Source organism: Cydia fagiglandana, chromosome 24 (assembly GCF_963556715.1).
Source record: "Cydia fagiglandana chromosome 24, ilCydFagi1.1, whole genome shotgun sequence".
In the NCBI taxonomy this organism is placed as follows: Eukaryota; Metazoa; Arthropoda; class Insecta; order Lepidoptera; family Tortricidae; genus Cydia; species Cydia fagiglandana.
Window position 1 is genome coordinate 2,046,632 of NC_085955.1, and position 13,591 is coordinate 2,060,222.

General features: G+C 38.6%; 1 protein-coding gene across 1 annotated transcript; it reads left to right on the forward strand.

Moving 5' to 3' along the window:
* The first annotated feature begins 9,675 nt into the window (after positions 1-9,675).
* On the forward strand, positions 9,676-13,375 carry LOC134676295 (cardioactive peptide). Its single transcript, XM_063534669.1, has 4 exons — positions 9,676-9,763; positions 11,089-11,170; positions 12,214-12,281; positions 13,203-13,375. Exons 1-4 carry the CDS (start codon positions 9,695-9,697, stop codon positions 13,350-13,352), a joined length of 369 nt encoding a protein of 122 aa, XP_063390739.1. The 5' UTR covers positions 9,676-9,694; the 3' UTR covers positions 13,353-13,375.
* The last annotated feature ends 216 nt before the right edge of the window (positions 13,376-13,591 follow it).

Consider the following 13,591-nt stretch of genomic DNA (forward strand, 5'->3'; position numbering starts at 1 on the left):
GAGCGTAAGCGATCGGCATCTTGGCTACGCGCCCATACAACCATTTCCAGTCGCCGTTACGACGCGGTGTAGACACATCTTGTGTCGACACCGTCTGTTTCGGTCACAATTCCAGTCGCAGAGTCGTCGCCGTGTCGACACAGTTACCAGAAATGGGGAAGGGTCGACACATGACACAAAGTGACATAAAGTGTGGTCGCCGTGTGCACACATTGTTACTAGTTTGCGACTACTTTATGCCAAAATCATTCGTTCATTCGTTCATTTTGTTCCTGTCAAATGGAAACTGTCAGATGGAAAAATAGTTCAATAAAAATAAGTGACATTAATACGCCATCTCTAAAACGGATTACAAGACGTAATTATATATTGTTTGCATTTATATTACAATAGGACTTAAATTATTATGGGGAATTAAACTGCTCGAGTGATTTGATAAACTAAGTGTAATATAATCAACGCGCCACCACATTGTTTTAGTTTAGCCGGAAATGAAATTGTTTACTTCTCAGTGCTTGTGTTCATAAATATATTATTTGATGCATTTTTAGTACTTCGATGCGTATACTATACTTAGATAACAGAAATAACGCTTTACATACTACGAAACTTGTTAATTATGATGTATAAATATGGTTTAAGGCTGCGAAATATTGCAGTCACAAAGTAGTCGCAAATGTTTCGACTTTGTGTCGACTCTGTGTAGACACATGACACGCGCTGTCAAAAGTAATAACAAAGTTACTCGATTTGCAAAATGGCTCCTTGTGTTCATTTGTTTTCAGATATTCTCAAAGTGTAAAAATGACGTGGTCAGAGATGGGACTTAATAGATTAACTGTTTATTCGACTAAGGCCCACTTGCACCGTCCCACTAACCCTGGGTTAAGCGGTTAAACCGTTAACCCAGTATCAAATTGTACTGGTAACCATGGTAACTCCAGGTTTAACCAGTTAACCCCGGGTTAGTGGAATGGTGCAAGTGGCGCTAATTAATGGAATAAAAAAAGTTAATCCTCTAATTTTAATCACGATTAGGTTAGTCGACCTAACATAGATTGAATTTGAATGAATCTGAACATTAATCGAATAAATTATCGATTAAATCTCGGTTGGAAGTTGACAGGGGGCCATTTTTGTACGTAAAAATAATAGAAATGTCTTGCATGCAGATGGTAGCCAAACACTTTGTCATAAAAGTCGAGATGGGTGTCGATTTATAGGTTTTAGGGAGTGCCGATTTCGAAAATGATGACCATTTTGGAATCCAAAATGGCGGCCATGCACTGTGTCATAAAAGTCGTCATGGATGTCGTTTTATACGTTTTAGGGGGCCCCAATTTTGAAAATGATGACCATTTTGGAATCCAAAATGGCGGCCATGCACTATGCCATAAAAGTCGTCATGGGTTTCGTTTTATAGGTTTTAGGAGGCGCAGATTTCAAAAATGATAACCATTTTGGATTCCAAGATGGCGGCCATGCGCTATGTCATAAAAGTCGTCATGGATGTCGTTTTATAGGTTTTAGGGGGCCCCGATTTAGAAAATGATGACCATTTTTAAATCCAAAATGGCGGCCATGCACTATGTCATAAAAGTCGTCATGGGTGTCGTTTTATAGGTTTTAAGGGGCGCAGATTTCGAAAACCATGACCATTTTGGATTCTAAGATGGCGGCCATGCACTATGTCATAAAAGTCGTCATGGATGTCGTTTTATAGGTTTTAGGGGGCCCCGCTTTCGAAAATGATGACCATTTTGGAATCCAGAATGGCGGCCATGCACTATGTCATAAAAGTCGTCATGGGTGTCGTTTTATAGGTTTTGGGGGGCGGAGATTTCGAAAATGATAACCATTTTCGATTCCAAAATGGCGGCCATGCACTATGTCATAAAAGTCGTCATGGATGTCGTTTTATGGGTTTTAGGGGGCCCCGATTTAGAAAATGATGACCATTTTGGAATCCAGAATGGCGACCATGCACTATGTCATAAAAGTCGTCATGGGTGTCGTTTTATAGGTTTTGGGGGGCGGAGATTTCGAAAATGATAACCATTTTCGATTCCAAAATGGCGGCCATGCACTATGTCATAAAAGTCGTCATGGATGTCGTTTTATGGGTTTTAGGGGGCCCCGATTTAGAAAATGATGACCATTTTGAAATCCAAAATCGCGGCCATGCACTATGTCATAAAAGTCGTCATGGGTGTCGTTTTATAGGTTTTGGGGGGCGCAGATTTCGAAAACGATAACCATTTTCGATTCCAAAATGGCGGCCATGCACTATGTCATAAAAGTCGTCATGGATGTCGTTTTATAGGTTTTGGGGGGCGCAGATTTACAAAATGATGACCATTTTGGATTCCAAAATGGTGGCCATGCACTATGTCATAAAAGTCGTCATGGGTGTCGTTTTATAGGTTTTAGGGGGCGCAGATTTCGAGAACGATGACCATTTTGGATTCCAAGATGGCGGCCATGCACTATGTCATAAAAGTCGTCATGGGTGTCGTTTTATAGGTTTTAGGGGGCGCAGATTTCGAAAACGATAACCATTTTCGATTCCAAAATGGCGGCCATGCACTATGTCATAAAAGTCGTCATGGATGTCGTTTTATAGGTTTTAGGGGGCGCAGATTTCGAAAACGATGACCATTTTGGATTCCAAGATAGCGGCCATGCACTATGTCATAAAAATCGTTATGGATGTCGTTTTATAGGTTTTAGGGGGCCCCGATTTAGAAAATGATGACCATTTTGAAATCTGAAATGGCGGCCATGCACTGTCATAAAAGTTGTCATGGGTATCGTTTTATAGGTTTTGGGGGGCGCAGATTTAGTAAATGATGACCATTTTGGAATCCAGAATGGCGGCCATGCACTATGTCATGAAAGTCATCATGGGTGTCGTTTTATAGGTTTTGGGGGGCGCAGATTTCGAAAACGATAACCATTTTCGATTCCAAAATGGCGGCCATGCACTATGTCATAAAAGTCGTCATGGATATCGTTTTATAGGTTTTAGGGGGCCCCGATTTAGAAAATGATGACCATTTTGAAATCTGAAATGGCGGCCATGCACTGTCATAAAAGTGGTCATGGGTATCGTTTTATAGGTTTTGGGGGGCGCAGATTTAGTAAATGATGACCATTTTGGATTCCAAAATGGTGGCCATGCACTATGTCATAAAAGTCGTCATGGGTGTCGTTTTATAGGTTTTAGGGGGCGCAGATTTCGAAAACAATGACCATTTTGGATTCCAAGATGGCGGCCATGCACTATGTCATAAAAGTCGTCATGGATGTCGTTTTATAGGTTTTAGGGGACGCAGATTTCGAAAATGATGGCCATTTTGGAATCCAAAATGGCGGCCATGCACTATGTCATAAAAGTTGTCATGGGTGTCGTTTTATAGGTTTTAGGGGGCCCTGATTTCGAAAATGATGACCATTTTGGAATCCAAAATGGCGGTCATGCACTATGTCATAAAAGTTGTCATGGGTGTCGTTTTATAGGTTTTAGGGGGCCCTGATTTCGAAAATGATGACCATTTTGGAATCCAAAATGGCGGCCATGCACTATGTTAAAAGTCGACATGGATGTCGTTTTGTTGGTCATGGTCATCATTTTCGAAATCTGCTCTTCCTAACACCTATAAATCAACATCTATGACGGCTTATATGACAAAGTGCACGGCAGACATCTTGGATTCCAAACTGGTCATCATTTTCGAAATCGGCACTTCCTAAAACCTATAAAACGATATTCATGACGACTTTTATGACAAAATACGTAGCCGCTATCTTGGATTATAAAATGATCATCGTTTTCGAATTCTGCACTCCCTAAAACCTATAAATCGACATCCGTGACGACGCAAGTTATCTTTATTTTCAGATCTTACAAATTGCTACAGAATACAAAGGACAAAAAAAGAAGCGAGGAGGTAATGAAACAAGCAAAGATACAGATGATTCCTCGACGCAATGGGATGCTTCTTAAATTGTGTCCAGATTTTTTGTCATAAAAGTTTTTATTTTTCACATATTACTCTCACAAGTTCCGTGACATTTCGACCTTGTAATTTTTTAAGTAAATGTTTTTGTTTATCTGTGAGGATCTCACTAGAATAATATAATCAAGGTATGTTTATATTTGATGATTGAAATAGTAACGCAAAAAAAAAATTATATCTGTGTCTTATATTCCTGCCGAAGACTTTTATTTTTCCTTTTCCTTCTACACAAGTTTGGTCAAGTAATAAGAATTTAGGGCTCTCAATTTTATTTTGACTTCTACAACATTAAAGCTACGAGGCCATGTTTGGTATCGTTTTCGTATAAATTCGCAGTACCAAATTTAGTTATGGTATCACATTGACACCATTCCAAAGTAAAAACATATACTTTCTTTTAAACTCCTCTTCACGCTTAAACTGCTGAACAGTTTTAATTTAAATTTAGTACACATATATATTGAGTCCCGAGACAGGACATAATAAGTTATCTCAAAAATCATCCTTTAAAGGTGTGAAATGAGGTGTAGGGAGAGGAATTCAGAATTGACTTCTTGAAGTTAATACTGTTTAAGTTTAGGTTTGAAGTCATGTTTTTTTTATCATTTTTAACTAAATCAAAGATGTAGACCATCCCAAATTTAATATAAATCAGTTCAGCGGTTATTGATTTCCCGTTCAAATTTCCACGCCACTTTTCACACCTTCAAAAGATGATTTTGGTTATAAGATCTATCCTATGTCCTGTTCCGGGACGCAAACTATTTCTATACCAAATTTCAACGAAATCGGTTCAGCGGTTAAGCGTCAAGAGGAGTTTAAAATAAACCGGCCAAGTGCGAGTCGGACTCGCGTATTAAGGGTTCCGTACATTAAGTCCGACTCGCGCTTGACTGCACATTTCTAATAGGTTTTCCTGTCATCTATAGGTAAAGAACTATTTTGTGTATTCAGACAGACAGACATACAGACGCACGAGTGATCCTATAAGGATTCCGTTTTTTGCTTTTGAGGTACGGAACCCTAAAAAGATATTTTTTTATTTTGTGGAATGGTGTCAATGTGATACCTTAAATGGATTCAGCAACCCAGATTTATACGAAAACGATACCATACACGGCCTTGCACCTTCACTGATGTAGATATATCAAGATAAAATTGAGAGCCCTAAATAAACTTTCAAGAGCGGATATCTCAAAAACTATTCAACATATCGAAAAAATTGACGGAATAAACTTGTAACAAATTAAATTAACTTGCATTTTGTATAAGTGGCCATGTCGCTAAGATGCATAGTTTCCGAGATATAATCGAAAAACCGGAAAATGGGACCTTCAAAGCCCCCTCTCTTCCCCCGCTCAAGGGCTACGGCCGGGGACTTTTGATATGTTCACCTCCTAACTTGTCCAAACCAAGTTACAGAGTCAAAAATTGTGTTCCGAGCATTTCCCTCTACAACTTTTTGGAGCATTCGTTGGCTGACCTAAGTAGCTTATTGCATTTCTTTAAAAACTTTTCTGTAAAAGGTTGACGGGTGTTGGGTGTTTATATGGTTTTGGTCGATTATTATCATTTGCATCGCCCATGATGACTTACTAGAATTACTTACGAGCACACGAGACACTAATAGTAGTTTGACAAACCTTGGTTTTCAAGAGGTATTTTATATTGACATTTGCTGTCACAAATTTGCTGTCAGATTTAGTCGCAAACCGCACGCAAAGTGCACACAAATGTGTCGACACCTTGTTACGGAAAAGTGTACACACGGCGACGACACTTTGTTTCGAAACAATTCTAGACACATTGTGTGGACTCTGTTACGACACATCTGACATTTAGTTACCACTTTGATGATTCTGCGACTGGAATGGTTATATGGGCGGCCAGTTCGGCTTCTCAATAATAGTTTAGCATCCACACGTCCTGATTTATCAGTCGATTTAATTTATTTTTAATTAAAATTTTTTGAAACATTAAGCAAATAAATATAAATATTATATAAAAACTTATAAACTAAATCTAATAAAACATTCCTAATCTACATTAAAAATTCACCCCCCGGCAAATTTAATTAGATTGGGTGAAAAATTGTCCGTAAACAGGCCTAAAAAGGTTCCATTCTTATCATTTTGGCTACGGAGCCCTAAAATTGCCGAATTCTCTGCAATTTCTCCCTTATTGACAACTTGACGTAGGGACAATCATATCGGACCTCACGTAATGGCAATATCTTTTCATTTGTCTTCAGATTTCTAAACGCTTTTGAGAATGTTTATTGTGTTAAGTATAATAAACACATTTGTGGCGTCTCCTCTAGCTGTCACTGCCAACGTCGTGTCATAATAATCTAACAGATGGCGTTAGGGAGCTAAAACGCACAAACTGCTAAGAAGATACTACGTCTAGAACGCAATTAGTATGAGACGTCTACATCGCGCTTACGGAGTTATAATGTCAGTTTCTATATACATATATAACTTCCGACCAACTCTCAATGGACTTCGGTCCCCAGGCATAACACCCGCCTGGAGAGAGTACTCTCTATTGCCTCGCTAATACCTTCTACATTCGTGACCTTCCGACATTGGACAGCCATGAAGACCTCAAGATCCTGATGACGCCGCCATATTTATGGTCTACTAGCTTCGCACGGAGCAAATTATACACCTAAAGCTTCATCTTGAATCACTCTATTGATAGATGAAAACCGCATGAAAATCCATTCAGTCGTATTTGAGTTTATCGCGAACAAACACACAAACATATGTTTTATATTATAAGCTATAAACGCTAGCGCGTACGTAACTTACTTTCTTACTGGCATATTAGTGTGAGCATTTAAAAGGTCATAAAATACGTTAAAAACTAACCCCTTATTTATAATACTTTTATCCCTTTCTTACAAATACATATGTAAGTCAAAATGACAGATAAATACAAAAGATTCACAGCTAAAATAGATATGGCAATAATCAATGAGGAGATTTTAAACATAGGAAGCCTAAACAAAAACTGTAGACCTCAACATTTACGAAAGTTATCCTATTTGCCTCGATTTGTCCTACCAAAGTGTGTTAATACATATGGTAAACGACGATGGGAATATTTGTTACCACATACCCTAAACAAACTACCCGAAGTAACTTATAATAATATCAATAACAACCCACATAAATGTAAACAAATATTGAAAGCCCTATATCTTAGCTAAGTAAATTATAGGTATACGTCACACTTATAGGAGTGTCTCATATCACGAAGATGGGGAATCTAGACTACAACACCTCACAATAAGAAACATGATTGCCGACTTCGTGAAATGAAATACTCCATAGTTTAATATACTTAATATTAATAGTAAATAAGAGCGATTTACAGCGGCAGTTAAGCCTCAGGGGGCTTTGTTCGCTGTCATGATTTTTTTAAATGTATTATTCTGTGTTAATAAATAAATGAAAAAAAAAAAAAAAAAAAATAGTTGCTTGTAATGCGTATGATGTCGGCGGCCGATCGTAAGATCAGGCAGATCGTAATGTGCATGTGTAATGTTTTGACGATAGTCACATTAAACCAATATATAATATAGGTAGGATAGGTTCGTTAGGTTGCTTCAGATGCCCGAAGGGCAAACTGCCCAGAAATAGGGGCTCCGTCGACTCTGGGAACGAGTCAAAGATTTTCACGTTTCACGATATGCCTAGGAGTTTCACGATATGCCTGATCTTACGATCGGCCGCCGACACGTATATGAATGACGCCTTACAACAATAATCTCCAAGGAATAATTTTAAATAACTTCATAACGCAATAAAAATCCACCCAAGCGTTTAATTGTCTAATGTTAAGCCAAAACAAAAAATGTCACAATTTTCATTAACTGTTAAGTTAGTTAGTATCTTTTTGGGCCAAAGTTGCCCTCAGTCCTTAGGGGCCAAATTAACTTCTAAGGTAAATAAGTTAAAATAATTAACCTTCTTTATTTGTACGCTAACTATGCGTTAACTTTTGTAAGTCAATTTGTAAAGGTCGCTTGGACGGTAGTTAAGTAATTTTGAATTGACGAATTTTATTAAGAGTCGTAAGTCGAGTTTTCTATTGTTCTAATATTCTATCTACATTCTTAATAGGGAATATTACGCGAAACCAGTGGGGAGCCACTACTGACTTCGGGTGTACTCGGCTCCGCTCGGCTCAGCATTGCTCCGAGCAATTATTAGGGTTGGCACCACTTGACTTCCTTGTGCATGCACGACCACAGATAAGATAATCACTTGAATTTTGACAACCCTAAATAGCCGAAAGGGGTAGTGCTATATATTAGAAACGGATAGCATGATTCGACCCTGAATCGCTGTTAAACTTCGGGTTTGTAGGAAGTGTTCTTTCTGTACGGTAGTACTATTATTTCTTCTGTGGCGAAACTGCGTAGGGGGCGCCACTACCACAATCCATCACAATCTGAGGACGCGAAACAAGAAACTCGAAATTGCATTATCTAACTATCACTCTTGCATATTCGAGCTATAAAGAGACAGATACTTAACTTAATTTCGATTTTCGGGGGTCCCGGCAGGCCCTTTGTAAACAAACCGCCTTGATGCATCAATGTCATAATTTATTATCTGTAAAAATCATAATCGTTTATTTGCGTTAAAAATAAAAACTAGAAAAGATATTTTCAGCATCTCCCCTAAACGAAAAGTGACAATGATTTTTTTGTTTGAATGAACCCTGTAGTGTGGGGTGTCGTTAGATAGGTCTTCCAGAACGAATATAGGTCCTCAAAAACCATTTATAAACATTATATATATATATACTATATATAACAAACTTAATACAAGTGCCTAAAAAATAAATTAACTAAAACGAATCCTAACAAAAAAATAAAAATCCCTAAAACCTACCTTCTAAGCCTAGGCCCCTCGGCAAGGTGCCCATCGCGCAGGCAGCATTCCCGCGCTGCATAGCGATAGCAAATCCTTTGCGCGAGAAAGCTGCTTGCGCGAGAGTCCCCTGTTGCATCCCTTAACCGCTTACCTAGCTCCTTAATATATAGATATATATATATATATATATATATATATATATATATAGGTATTATTAAAATTTTCATTAATAAAAAATTGTGTCTCTCCCTTTTACTTATTGAACCATGGGTCCAAATTTAATAATATGAAAAAATCGTGAAAGTAAAGCTTAGTAAAAACTTAGCTCTTGCCTTTTTAGGGTTCCGTACCCAAAGGGTAAAACGGGACCCTATTACTAAGACTTCGCTGTCCGTCCGTCCGTCCGTCTGTCACCAGGCTGTATCTCACGAACCGTGATAGCTAGACGGTTGAAATTTTCACAGATGATGTATTTCTGTTGCCGCTATAACAACAAATACTAAAAACAGAATAAAATAAAGATTTAAATGGGGCTCCCATACAACAAACGTGATTTTTGACCAAAGTTAAGCAACGTCGGGCGGGGTCAGTACTTGGATGGGTGACCGTTTCTTTTTTTGCTTTTTTTTTGTTTTTTTTGCATTATGGTACGGAACCCTTCGTGCGCGAGTCCGACTCGCACTTGCCCGGTTTTTTAAATAAAATTGAATCTTGCCAGGCAATAGAAACCCAGCCACAGAGTAATAATATCCCTTGATTAATCCACAGATAATCACAGAATTCGCCATGGCCCGCCCTTCACTGATCCTGCCTGTGCTCGCACTACTGCTCGTCGACGCCTGCTACTCTGCCAGCGTAAGTATTATTAATATTAATAATATATTCGATTTTTTTTATATTAAGTCACGTGGGGTAAGACAAAGATAGTTTGGGCCCGATTCGGATTTTGAAATAGATATCTTTTAGACATCACCAAGATACGATAACGATATGTTTAAGATCTGACCTGTCAAATTTGACATTTGCGCGATTCTGGAGATACTTCTTGAACTATTTCCATAGGATATGACTTAGAGATCCAATTCACATCTAATAGATATCTTACTCTATCTAACGTAAAAGTGACATTGGTTGCCCGAATTGCGCTGCAAAAGAGAACTAGTTGATATCTAAACTATAACGTATCTAGAATGGATCTTGTACGTGTCGTCTCTTGTGAATATCTTGAAGTTCGAATACGGCAGTTTATTTTGATCAGGGCAAGAGAAACATTACGAAATACATATCCCACCAAAAATATTTTCATGTAAAATGTTGCCAAGACGAAACCATAAGGCTCGCACCTGTCAAAAAGTTATCAGATCTCTTGTAGAGCCAAGCCCTACAAGCCCCAACTTCACAAACTCTACACCTTAGACAAAATATGTGGCTCGGCCGTTTCGCTACCGTCACATGGCCGTAAGGTGAAAAATGTATTCACTATCGAATCGAAATCGGGGTTTTTAGATATGAATAAAATGTAAAGTATAAGAGCTATAGTATTGAATTTTTTTTGTGCTTCATAAGTCCACTATTGACATCATATCCCGAGAATTTTGTTTATCTGGTATAATCAAACCCCAAGTTAGGGCTTGTGCACAAATCACGCGAGGTTCGATAGGGGAAGGGGGGTCACGAAAAAATCACGATAGATCACGTTGGGGAAGGGGGGTTTAAGGAGACCTCACGTGTATTTTCCTACAGTGAAAGAAACTAAGAAAAAATACCTACCACATGAGTAGATACTTTTCTCGGTTTCGTTAAACATAAATATTCACTCTGCACTTCAAAATAGCGAGTTTATTTTAACGAAAATAGAAAAATAAACAACATTTTCTATATACAATAATATTTATCTTAAAATTAGGTACAATGAAAAAATTTTAAAAAAATACACGTGAGATTGTGTGGGGGGAGAGGGGGTAGCCAAAAACCTCACCAAATATCACCAAGGGGGAGGGGAGCTCAAAAAGTAGCCGAAAACACCTCGCGTGATTTGTGCACAACCCCATTATGAGGGTTCAAAAAAACGAACGAGAAAGGTAGAGCAAAGCGAAGTGCCCTTGCACTTCGCTTTGCTTGTCTTGGCGGGGGCATTACCGTGCCCCCAGATTTACTATAGAAATTTCCTACGGTTCCAGATTCCTCGGGGCTTCGACCCTCGCCTGTCAGAGGAGGTAGTGATGGGGCCAAAGAAAAGGCCGTTCTGCAATGCGTTCACTGGTAAGTTCCTGGCTGCTGGTTCTGCCAGGACATAGAGAAATATAGTAAGACCGGAGTGCTCACTCCATATATCAGTTTTAGTACCAAAAATATTAGCAAAAAGAATAGATAGTCTAGAGGGCTATTGTCAAAGTAAATTTTGTAGTCACGGTACATTTACTGCCATCTATCGACACACGATTAAAACTTAAAATAAAATTGAAAATGTATAAATTAATCAAAATATGTTTACGGATAAATGATTATCAATTTTTATTGTTCCACACTGACCCATGATCTTTCACTGATATGTGTTAAAATTTTTAAATATCAAACGGTCTCGCCAACGCCATCTAGCCGAGAATAGGCCAAAGGTATATGGCGCCATCTATTCGAGAATGACTTTTTCTTGACATCCGAGGCACGTTTTTTTCTTAGACTTTATTTATCTTATACGGAGTTACATATATCTTTGATATTAGTATTTTCACAGTCGACATCTAGCATCGAGTAGCGGAATTATCAGTACCGCTACTTGACAATAGATGTAGCGGCGATCGAAAAGTCTAATGCTCAACAATGATGGCAACTGTACATAATTATACCTGTGACGTTATTATGTAACGTTCGCCATCGGCCAACTTGAAGCGAACAGGTTGTATGCACTTGAAAATACTAATTGATGGTTGTTTGGAAGAGATCGCTTTTTAGCGATAAGTCCGCCGGTGGTTTAACCTCTTCTTCCTGTATTATTTGTATTGTTTTCTGTAATGAGGCGTGCAATAATAGTACATTGTGCAACATGGGGCGTAAGTTGAATATTGCAAACGAGAGCCTTGCCGGAGCGATTTATAGACTCGAGTTTGCAATATTATTACGCCCCGAGTTGCACACAATGTTTTTCATCACACTTGCGATACAAAAATTAAGTATAAAGACAAAAAACTGTTAATTATGGCACTAAAAACTTCATAATTCCCTAGGGAGAACGCTTTTTCTATAACTGAGCGAGTGTGATGAAAAGAGTATTGTATTGTATTGAATTGGAACTACTTTGCTTCTAGGGTGCGGTCGCAAGAGGTCGCTAGGCTCCCCCGGCATGCCCGTTCAAGAATTGATGAGACAACGACAGGTAGGCTATCCTGCTCCTGCCGGGCTAGCACATGATTGCCGCGACGGTGGGCCCGATTCGGATTTTGAAATAGACATATATTAGACATCTTTTAGTCATCACCAAGATACGATAACGATATGTTTAAGATCTAACCTGCCAAATTTGACATTTGCGCGATTCTGGAGATACTCTTGAACGATTTCCTCAGGATATGACTTAGAGATCCAATTCACATCTAATAGATATCTTACTCTATCTAACGTAAAAGTGACATTGGTTGCCCGAATTGCGCTGCAAAAGAGAACTAGTTGATATCTAAACTATAACGTATCTAGAATGGATCTAGGACGTGTCGTCTCTTGTGAATATCTTGAAGTTCGGATACGGCAGAGTATCTCGCGGCGTCCCTCTTTTGTTAACATATAGTTCGTTTTTTTTAGCATTATAAATAAGGTAAACAATCTTGATGTGTCTTTTAAATGAAAAACACATTTTAAAAATATGTAAATTACGGCAAATGTAACAATTATAATTCTAATACGATCATTTATATTCTTCTGCTTTCATAATGTATTAGTTTTTCATTTTTAAAAAGCGTTTTTCAATTAAAAGACATGTCAAGATCGCTTACCTTCCTGTAAGTTCTTTCTAATGCTAAAAAAGACGAACTATAGTAAAAGACGGGTAGTCTATCTCGCCGCGAGATACTGTCGCGCCGATCATGTGCTAGTGCTAGGCCTACTGCGGCTGTAGCACGGTCGCATTTTTATCGCTTCTGACCATGTCTGTCACGTTCTAACAAGTATGTAAGTGCGAACGGGCATAGTGACAGGCGATAAAAATGGAACTATGCTGCGCTCTGCTATGTTCTTGTCGCTTAGGCCAGAGCAAACCGCCTGCCAAATTAAACACAATTTTTATAAATTCATTTTATTTCAGTTTGTCGACGACGAGACCCTCCCAATCCTGGAATCTGAGAACGGGATCGACGACCTCTCCCGCCAGATAGTCTCCGAGGCCAAGCTCTGGGAGGCAATCCAGGAGGCCAGCGCAGAAATAGCCAGAAGGAAACAGAAGGAGTTCCAGTAAAGAAGGAAACGTTAGGCGGTTACTGGAATGTGGAAATTTTAGGGGAACTATGCGCAATGAAAATTATTATATAAATTGAATTCGAACCTTTATGGGTTTTTGGGTTTGAAAGATTCATTTTGGGTATTGAACTATCGGACGGTAGGTATCGGGTATACTAACGTACCTATATCCGGCACAGTACCATGATTTGACAGTGTCAAAACTGACATATACACTAACGTCTACTAATATGCAAG

Bases quoted from the DNA above. Each gene is read 5' to 3' on its own strand.
- LOC134676295 (XM_063534669.1), top strand. From the start codon at position 9,695: ATGGCCCGCCCTTCACTGATCCTGCCTGTGCTCGCACTACTGCTCGTC. The intron at 9,764-11,088 runs GTAAGTATTATT...CTACGGTTCCAG, and splicing joins ACGCCTGCTACTCTGCCAGC to ATTCCTCGGGGCTTCGACCC. The intron at 12,282-13,202 runs GTAGGCTATCCT...ATTTTATTTCAG, and splicing joins AATTGATGAGACAACGACAG to TTTGTCGACGACGAGACCCT.